The sequence below is a fragment of the Manduca sexta genome, chromosome 19, assembly GCF_014839805.1.
Source record: "Manduca sexta isolate Smith_Timp_Sample1 chromosome 19, JHU_Msex_v1.0, whole genome shotgun sequence".
Lineage (NCBI taxonomy): Eukaryota > Metazoa > Arthropoda > Insecta > Lepidoptera > Sphingidae > Manduca > Manduca sexta.
Window position 1 is genome coordinate 514661 of NC_051133.1, and position 10174 is coordinate 524834.

A 10174-nucleotide genomic window follows, 5' to 3' on the forward strand; every position below is an offset into this window, starting at 1 on the left:
TACACAATGACAAAAAATAAAACTTCTATTTCAAAAATATTACCATTTATAATAGAATATGCTTTAGTACAAACAAATAAAAATCAAACATCTTGCAATATGTGTAAATACGGTATACATAAACTATAGATCCACCTTAAAATGACTGGAATTACTTCAGTTTCTACTAATAAACAAATTTAACGTGATAACCAGCAATTATAATTGTAATATTATTTTGAACTGCAAGCTTGTAGAATGTCTGAACGAAAACGTATATCACAAATCTAAGCAGTCTTGACCCTTGCAGCCTCTGCCTTGTCGGCGTTAGAAGCCTCGGCAATACTTTGCAGCATCAGCGCCAGGGTCCTAGTTGGGCGGCCCGTCATGCGGCGCGGGTGTAAGTAGGGGGGAGCGGGCGCGTGCGCGAGTTTACCCACGCCTGTGATGTCCATGTGCACCCAGTCGCAGCACACGAAGTTCTGGAATGCCACAAATAGAATCTCGAGATGAATAGAAGTAGATTGGGCATTTGATTGTAAGCACTACTCAGCACCGGGTACAGGCGGGCGAGTAGCCCAGAGCGACAAGTCTTTGGGAGGGTCGGAAACAAAAAGAATAGGTGAAACACGAAATGTTCGAATGTATAGACATCTCGTAGAAGGGTAGGGTGTCTATGCTTTATAATCTTAAAAAAAATCGTAAGTCCCGGTATCCTTACTTATAAGAAGCGTTTACCTTGTATTTATTGTTGCATCGGCAACGTGAGAAATTCTACGGGCTTCTTGTACTACCTGCTCTTATTTAAATCTAATGAGAGAACAGCACAACAATGTTAAAATTAATAGAGTATTTATCGTAGCTGATTACCTGCAAGAAAGCAGCTCCGAGGCAGGGTGTCGCTTTACCAGCACCTTTATTGCGCAGGTCCACCGACGGATCGTCTGCACACATACAAGATATATTGTCCAATGTCATAAAACCACTTTATAGCTTTAATCTATACTATTATATAAAGCTGAAGAGTTTGTTTGTTTGTTTGTTTGTTTGAACGCGCTAATCTCAGGAACTACCGGTCCAAACCGAAAAATTCTTTTTGCGTTGGATAGCCCTTTGTTCGTGGAGTGCTATAGGCTATATATCATCACGCTATACCCAATAGGAGCGGAGCAGTAATGGCTAATCTCAGGAAATACCGGTCCAAACTGAAAAATTCTTTTTGCGTTGGATAGCCCTTTGTTCGTGGAGAGCTATAGGCTATATATCATCACGCTATACCCAATAGGAGCGGAGCAGTAATGGCTAATATCAGGAACTACCGGTCCAAACTGAAAAAATATTTTTGCGTTGGATAGCCCTTTGTTCGTGAAGTGCTATAGGCTATATATCATCACGCTATGACCAATAGGAGCGGAGCAGTAATGGCTGATTAGCCATTTCAACAGGAACTACCGATTTCAACTGAAAAATTGGTTTTGTGTTGGATAGCCCTTTATTTGTGGACTGCTATAAGCTATATATCATCACGCTATGACCAATAGGAGCGGAGCAGTAATGAAACATGTTGCAAAAACGGGGAAAATTATTAGTTTTGAGAGCTTCCGTTGCGTGCGCTGCGTAAACGGTTAAAGTTATGCAACAATGATGTATGACAGGATTGTTCCTCTTAAAAAGTTCTAAAAAATATATTATAAAACAAAGCCCCCCGCTGTATCTATCTGCCTGAACGTGTTAAACTCAAAAACTACCCAACGTATTAAGATGAAATTTGGTATGGAGACAGTGTTAGACCCTGGAAAGAACATAGGCTCCCGGGAAACTACTACTTTTATAACGGAAAACTTTAGCCTGAAAAACTTTATAACGCGGGCGGAGCCGCGGGCAAAAGCTAGTAAAACATAACACGAAGATCGTGACTAACAGAATATAAGGTGATCACTGACCATATCGGTCCGTTCAAAAATTGACTTAGTATTATAAAAACAACATATCTACACAATATTCCAAAATCTTGGCGATATCTCGTGCCATTACACTGGGTCGGACCAGTCTCCTAAATAGCAGTCGATATGGAAATATAAGTTGTAAGTTAGTTTACTGGTGATCTGCTGTCGGTAGTATCGCCAGAGCGGGAAGCGCCAGGCGCGGTCGCCGGCGCGCGCGCCCGCCGCCCGCAGCGCGCGCCACGCCGCCTCCGACGTGCTGAAGCACCCGAACGCACCGCCGCCCGTCGCCAGCAGCACGCCGTCTGTAGGCGAAGCGATGCTTCGGACTTACCAAATAACCTCTGGGGACCGTTCAAGTATTACATAACGCAAATTTTGTAGATTTTTGAGCCCCCCACCTCCCATGTAACGCGCCGTAACGTTTTCCTGTACGCCCAAAGGTTATGTAACTCTAAAGTTACTTTTTTTTTGTAATATTCACAATTATTTTACGCAAAATACCGGAAAGTCGCTAAAATACCTTTATTGTTTTTTTTAAATAAAAATCCAATGTTACATAACGCTTTGTACGAGACCCCCTCCCGCCCCTGTAACGCATCGTAACGTTTTACAAGACCCTCCCTTTCCCCCCAAATTGCGTTACGTAATACTTGAACGGGCCCTTAAGTATACGCATCCGCAACTCAAATCTTATACGAAAACCGCGATCATAATCCGACAATAAATCTACAAGAAATGGCTAATGTTACAAAATGGAAAAGAAGCGAACACTATTTTATAACTTCTTCAGGAATTACGATGAGCGCGTGAGAAAGAATTACACCTTTATTAGGGACTAATTAGGGACCTTTCACACAGACCAGCTCGGAGATTGGCCCGGATTATACGCTTAGATCTGGGTGGAGCCGATAAATCCGTTTCACATATCCCGGCTAGAACAGCATGGTCAAAGTAGATGCGTTCGGAGCCGACCTAGTAAGTCCTTGAGCGAGATTTTCCTCTAGAATCACGCAATTCTAGTTTTGTTTATGAGGTGTGTAAGTGAGTACATCGGTAATAAAAAAATATCGTCATTCATAATATTCAATACCTTTTTTACGTAGCACACGTCAGTTAAGTTCAAACATTAGTATTAAAATGGCGACTATCGGCGTACATGACGCAGGAGGACACAATCGGAACCGGCCGATTGCGTGAGCGCGAAAGAAGACAAAATGAGGGTAGTCGGCTGTGCGAGCGTCGTGAGATGCAGCCGCTCGGCTCCGCTCAATTTGATCGCGATTTAAATCTGCTCTCTCCGAGCCGGTCTGTGTGAAGGACCATTAGCGCCCTATCCCGCTATACCTGACTGTTGCACTTTGCAAATATTTTGTTTATACTTATCACAAAAGGACTTCGTTGTGCATTGTTTGCAATAACAAACATATGTAATATATTCATAGAATAATTATCAAAATCGAACAATGTAAGTAAACTATTATAAACCTTCCCACACAAACCCATTAAAATTATCAAAACCAGGTAAGAATCGCACAATTTTTTTATCACTTGACCTAAATAAATAAACCATGATTTCAATCCTTTACAACTAAACTCGACTGAAAGGTCACTAACGGTACATACGAGTGAGTGTGGCGACATCTATGACGAGCGAGGGCTTGTGGAGAGCTTGTCCATACACGAGCGCGTCCGCCATCATCAGACGACCCTCCATGTCCGTGTCTTCTATCTGTATATACTTGAGACATTAAATCCATGTTATACCTACGTGTCTTCCTAATCAATTCTAACCATGGTGACTCCATCATTGGACAGGCGTATCCAAAATAACTCAGTGGTTATTACGATTCCTGAACCGAGTCCTGACTACTGACTCAAAATTTCTTTTCAGTCCTTAATATAGGCTATATACTCATGATTCCTTCACTTGTTCATTTAAGTTTGGGTGCCGGTAACCACTTCTCCTAGTTACCCTCAGTACAACCGTGCATGTTTACTGACCTATTAAATAATATAATAACTCTGCCTCGGTGGCGTAGTTGTGCGTTCATCAGGTCGGGCAGTGATATTGGAGTTTTCTACTTCGTATCAACCCGGAGTTCGGAATTTGGCCTCGATAAGGCGATAGGCTCGTCCCCTATCAAACCATGGAATACGCACGGCGGAAATTGGACCTAGCCGTTTGAGAATAAAAGGTGTGAGTGTGTGTGTATAAGATTAATAAGGTATTCCTATATTACACGGCCCAAATGAAATTCAGTGCACCTGTATTGAGAGTCCATTGAGCGCCTTCACAACGTCTCCAACCTTCATGCACTGTCCGCTCACCATGTTCTCGCAGATCGGAATCACGGCAATCACATTGATTGGAATCTGAAGTTATTAAATGGTTACATAAGACATCTGGAGATAATCCATTCCTCATAATTATCTACGATTTTTTATCCTTTCGAAGATGCGAGAAGGTTAGGTACCTGCCTACTCAATCCTCATAACTAATCATTTATAGGTAAACGACATTAAATAATTAAAATTTCATTTTTTTTTTCGAAGGAAGCCAATAGTTAGCTTTTGTTAGGCTTACTTCAGGATTGGCCCATACCTACCTTAAACGAAGCAGGCGCCCAACAGTTCGTACTGCTTTAAAGGGTCTTCAAGATTTTTTTTATATAAGTAGAGCCCCTTTATAACAAGCTACGTCATTGCCTTACTTCTAATATACATTGAAACATTTTCACAAACTATCACATTTATAATATTGGTAAGAAGAATAAAGATATTATTTTTATACGACGTGAAATAATATGTTACAGGATTTGTTAAAACTGTGAGTGATAGTTACCTTGAGTTGTGCGATAATCTTGAGCGCGGCGAGTGCGACGGCGGCGCCCGCCATGCTGCCGCGGTTCTCCACCATGCTCTCGCGACGCTTCAGGCACAGGCCGCCACTGGAACCACACACCGACGCTTTCAATATTTCTACCATGATTACTTTATAAAATTTGGAAATTCATGCTAAGCGACACGGAACACAATCGACAATCGAAATAAGTTCTATCACTCCTCGCCTGCTATTACTAGCATCAGTGACTTTCGCGACTAACTTCAAGCCGATTATGTCTGAGCGCCCGTACCTAGCTAACGTACAAGGACACCATTATGAAGACGTTACCTATCAAAAGTGACTCCCTTGGCCACAATGAGCACGGGCGGCTGCGTGGCCCGGCCCGCCTTGTACTCGCACTCGAGGAACATGGGCGCGTCGCAGGAGCCGCGCGCCACCGCCAGGAAGGCGCGCATGTTCTGGCGCTCCACCCACTCGCGGTCGTGCGCCGTCACGTGCACGCCCAGCGGACACAACACGTCCAGCGCCGCCTGCGGAGTTACCAGATCATTCTGATAGAATCGATTTTTTATCCGCCCAGATAGCGACACAACACAATAGTCCCGTGAGTAGCCTGTGTATATCTGATATCAAACAGGCCAGGATAATTATATCAACCGACAAGGGCACCGGTAATTATATCAATCGTCTCTCGCCTGTTGACATTCTATATGATGAACCCCACTACGAACATAGCAGTGATTTGATAGTAAGTGGATTACCACTTACTATCAAATCACTGCTGTGTTCGTATTAGAAAAAAAGCAAAACGTGAAGGGAATATGCAAACCGGCATAGTAGCGATTATAAAAGAATACTTAATCTAGTAGGAAATTTCTATGGGTTTTCTTTATCAGGTGCAGTAAAACCACTTCGCAGTGCTAGAATCTAAAGTGCCTGCAATTTCATCTCTCCGAGGGAAATTAGCACGCAGACGGCCGATTATGAAAAACTAAAAGCAATTTTTACAATATGAATAATATAACAAAACCCGCGGGCTAATGGTACCTGGGCGAGGTCGACAGGAGTCATGGTGTTAGCGGGCATGTCGGAGAGGTACCGCGCCCAGTTCTGACCACTGCCCTGGATAGCGCCCAGCTCCCACAAGCTCTTGTCCCCTTCGCCATACATAGACACCGCTGGCGACGGACGACGCGCGCTCTCCGATTTGAACTCCTGGAACCTGGTTAGCGTGATCTGATAATAAATTATATTGGATGCCAGTAAAAAACATTGTGTAGTGACTGTTTGAAAGTTCCAAATATTTCGTTGTTGACTGATTTAGATTTCTATTTTCATTGCTCACCTCCATGCGGCGAGGTGCGCAGCTTCGGCGGCCGCGTCCGGCGCGACGCTGGGCTCCACCAGGATGTCGCCGACGCCGCGCTTCTGCAGCAAACGCACGCCTGCGCCCACACCCCACCGGATGTTCTCCTATAACACAAATTTATACATTAGAATCTTGTATATTACCTACCCCTTTAATGCCAAAATGTACGATACCTATGCGACCAAATACTTATAGCTAACGAAATGGATGTGATACACCACTGTCTACTCTTGAATAGGAAAAATATTTGATGCTATGTATGTATATATGTAGTAAAGCGGACTTTAGGAGATAAGAATGGTAGATCCTTATCCTCACCCGCGTCTCATCAAGCGCCTCGAGCTCGTTGTACCCGGGGTCCTTACACCCAAGCGAGGCGAGCGCCACGGCCGAGTACACCGGCACCAGGTCCGTCACCACGAACGCCTTACCCAGCTTCATATGTGGCGCTAATCTAAAGCGGAGATGTTGATATAAAGGATAAAGGTATAGTTGAACCTAATTGTCAGAAATGACCTGAGATCCCTTAATGTATAAAGAATCTCAGGTCATTTCTGATCGTAAAGGCCTATTCAGAGAGTTGCTAAGAAAGCATTATTCGGTGAGATAAGAGAGCAATTTTTGCAAATGATTTCAGTCCTAAATTAATGAGCAATGATACTTACCCGAAATAATTGATCTAGGGTTTTCATTGGAGCTTTGGAGAGATATACTTACCTACCTATATGTTGACATCTTAAGATTGTGAATAGTTTACAAGTACTAATAAAAAAACGTAACACCAAGGTAACGTCTAAAGACTAACTCATTCAAATGCTGTTTAAGTTTCCCACCAGACTTCTGGTCTATTTCCTCCGCCGCTGGTGAGAGCTCGAACTTGTTGTTGCCCTTGTCGTATAGGCCCAACACCAGACCTTTCTGTGAGATACATTTTACACGTTACTTGATTGTTTTCGTTGTGTAATGGCGGTGTGTTATCACTCTGAGGTTATCACCACAATTACATGTCAGTGCATCGATCATCTTGTAGTTCCGGTGATGTTGACGAGATAGCGGTATTTATTAATTGTGCCGCCACATGTGCTTAGAATCAAACGGAGAGGCGGTAAAGATACGGGTAACAATTGAAACTAAACCATAATATCAATTGGTGTGCGTAAGCCTTTAACACGTCTGGTTATACAATAATGAGGCACACTCCGAGTAGCATAAAGCAGCAAGTAGATTAGAAGATAATAATTGCAATACCGGTTTTAGTGTGTGGACAGGCCGGTCCATCACCGGAACAGCAGGTTCTTAAGTATTTGAAAATCATAAAAGAATGGTTTTGCAAACAAAAATACAGTAGAACTAAAAAGGCTCGTAAAATTTATGGCTCGGGCGCCCAAATACCTTAGACCGGCCCTGAGTCATCATAGTAAATTCATTGTTTTCTTTGACTTGACGAATATAATAATCGGTAGTACCTATCTATTTGATACCTATTCCATAAGTATCGGGTATTTAGTATGCGAACCTGGCGATTGCACTTTGCCATCGATAAGTATATTAAGGTGGTAGCTCAAGGTCCATTTTCATACATTTTGTTTCGGCTTTAATCTGGGTAACTAAACAAGTATTGCCAAGTAAAGAATTTAAACTCACGTCTAGTTAGTGATTAGTTCTCGCAGTTGAAAGAAAAACGTAAAAATAATTAATAATCATGGATATTTCTGCCTTTAAAATTTCGTCATATTAAATTTTAAAGGCCGAAATATCCATGATTATTAATTATTTTTACGTTTTTCTTCTCACTAACTAGACGTGAATTTAAATTCTTTACTTGCCAATACTTGTTTAGTTACCCAGATTAAAGCCGAAACAAAATGTATGAAAATGGACCTTGAGCTACCACCTTAAGTGAGTGCGGCTTTGCACGCGTGAAAAAGTAATTGCGGGAATAAATATTTACCCAGGAAAAAACTAGCCAATATAACTCAGGAGTAGCTTTAAATTAGTGAAAAAATAAACAAATTCAGTTTAATAATTCCTCAAACCAACAAACAAACTCGTCAGCTTTATGATATTAGTATAGATGTTTTACTCCATATTAATTGACTAATTCCTGGTTATAAAAGGCTTTAACATTCCATACAGATACAAAACATCTTTGATGTAGTTAAAATGAAAATAGCTAGACACAGTGTGGTACGGGTTTGAATTGTAAAGATTGCAGTGGTTTCTTTAAAACAGAATTGACAAAAATGGGCTTGAATAATTAATAGCTCATAAGAGGGCCGAGTGTGAATTAAAGTTGCCTTGTTGTTTTTGTTACGTTAATTGGCCTTCAGCCAGATGAAACCAGTTAAATATGCCCTTTTAGCTCTAATGTGTGTCAAGGTATTATGTTGATTTTAACAATTAGTAGGCCCAGAAATGTTCCATTATTGCTGGCAGCAAAGCTTGTACTTGACACAGAGATCTTGATCCAGTGGTTGGTTATACAAGTTTTAATGCTTAAAAGTTACTAAAACTAACTGCAATAAGGGACTATCTCTCAATCTATTGATCATCCTAATTTTTTATGTTCTCCAAAGCAAAATAGCATACCTTATTGCCATCCAGTTTTTTTTCTTCATTTTGATTACTGTCCTGAGGTTCACAAGAAGATGTTCTCTTCAGTAACTTGTAGTAATTTACAAATTTATTAACCCTACCACTTGTTATAAATTTTGATAAATGCATTGTAAAAAAAACAAGCAAATAAAATTATAAAATAAATCTAATAATATAAATGGACGTCTTAGCCAACTAGATTTGTAAATTTAAATTTGAATACTTAAATGCAAAATTACAGGTCTTCAAAAAGTTTATTTCATTAGTAAATTTAATTTAAAATTAAAATGTTATAATGATTTTATAAAAATAAAAGACAATAATAATTACTAACTATCTTTTATTACCAATGTTAATTTTAAAAGTAGTTGTTTTTGGCACATGCCTAATGGTTAGAGATATCCTAGTGTCTCTTTCTACAGTAGAGCCTTTGGCATATTTATCAGAACACATGTGTAAATTCACAACAGTATCATCCAATACATCCTGCTTGACTTCTTCTATCCAATGTAAATAATGGTGAAAGAGTTTGTCTTGCAATACTAGTAAACTCCTTGGTTCCAGCAAAAACGAAAACACTGGCTGCATGTTATTATTATCTGTAGCAGGTTTGAGGAACTTTAAAATGGTATGGGATCCGACAGAAATGGTAGTTATTGTGGGATAGAATAAATCCCCATCCAAATGCGGCATTATGCCCTGCCCGGCTAGATACTCATTAACTAGCACATGATTAGGCCTTTTCCCGCTCATTAAGTTAAGGCTGTGTATCCTGTCGAGATACTGGTCCAACCAACCAGGTATAGTTTCGGCAATCATACCCTTATTGTGAGGTAAACCGCCCCAATTTTGCAGCCTTCTGTTCGAAAGTTGCGTCCACTTCGGTTTTGGTGCCGCGTAAATGTTTGATAATATCAACTTTTCTTCATTTTCTGATATAAATTCCGATATGTAGAACGCAGTGGGTTCGGCCTAAATATAAAATAACAATCGACTATAGCTCAAACATTACTATTCTTAAATATAATATTAAAACACAAGTAGATTATACTCACGATGTCTTCATATTAGTACTCACAGTGGTCACTTTATACTTTTCAATATTTATAGGTGTATTATTCATATTTAAATCGTCTATAAAATATGACTTTACCTAAAATTTATAACAATTTATGTAAAATTTTATGCTGTATACAAAACTGTCAATCATCCAAAATTGTCAATTGGACGTTGGCGTTATATTATTGCAAATAAGTTTTATTATATTCTTAATTCTCAATAGCAGAAAATAACCACGAAAAACGTGGAATACAATACTAAGTATATAATATTTATTACCTATCATTTTCTAAAAAATATATTATGCTTATCAAATACTATTTAAAATAAAGGTTTTGCTGTTCCATCTTATTAAAATCAACAGAAAAAACTAAACGCTTC

General features: G+C 40.0%; 2 protein-coding genes across 3 annotated transcripts; both read right to left on the bottom strand.

Annotated features, from left to right (window-relative positions):
• Window positions 1–28: 28 nt before the first annotated feature.
• On the bottom strand, window positions 29–8912 carry LOC115441124 (cytosol aminopeptidase). Its single transcript, XM_030165745.2, has 12 exons — window positions 8729–8912; window positions 6945–7057; window positions 6458–6593; window positions 6116–6243; window positions 5818–5992; window positions 5098–5300; window positions 4768–4873; window positions 4191–4298; window positions 3549–3654; window positions 2078–2227; window positions 850–923; window positions 29–461 (listed from the first exon to the last, which is right to left on the bottom strand). Exons 1-12 carry the CDS (start codon window positions 8861–8863, stop codon window positions 267–269), a joined length of 1629 nt encoding a protein of 542 aa, XP_030021605.1. The 5' UTR covers window positions 8864–8912; the 3' UTR covers window positions 29–266.
• A 145-nt stretch (window positions 8913–9057) lies between these two features.
• Window positions 9058–10025, bottom strand: LOC115441225 (alpha-ketoglutarate-dependent dioxygenase alkB homolog 6). 2 transcript variants are annotated; one of them, XM_030165922.1, is made up of 2 exons: window positions 9813–9989; window positions 9058–9706 (listed from the first exon to the last, which is right to left on the bottom strand). In XM_030165922.1, the coding sequence occupies exons 1-2, from the start codon at window positions 9855–9857 to the stop codon at window positions 9068–9070; spliced, it is 684 nt and encodes a 227-aa protein (XP_030021782.1). In that variant the 5' UTR covers window positions 9858–9989; the 3' UTR covers window positions 9058–9067. The 2 variants fall into 2 exon arrangements, 1 of the variants encoding a protein (XP_030021782.1); XR_003938445.1 differs by having other exon boundaries at window positions 9198–9706; window positions 9790–10025.
• Window positions 10026–10174: the final 149 nt, after the last annotated feature.

Coding starts and splice junctions, on each gene's coding strand:
- LOC115441124 (XM_030165745.2), bottom strand. CDS start 8,863: ATGCATTTATCAAAATTTATAACAAGTGGTAGGGTTAATAAATTTGTA. Junction 5,301..5,817: donor CTCCTGTCGACCTCGCCCAG/GTACCATTAGCC, acceptor GTAACTCCGCAG/GCGGCGCTGGACGTGTTGTG. Junction 2,228..3,548: donor AGATGTCGCCACACTCACTC/GTATGTACCGTT, acceptor CTTCGCCTACAG/ACGGCGTGCTGCTGGCGACG.
- LOC115441225 (XM_030165922.1), bottom strand. CDS start 9,857: ATGAATAATACACCTATAAATATTGAAAAGTATAAAGTGACCACT. Junction 9,707..9,812: donor AAAAGTATAAAGTGACCACT/GTGAGTACTAAT, acceptor TTTTATATTTAG/GCCGAACCCACTGCGTTCTA.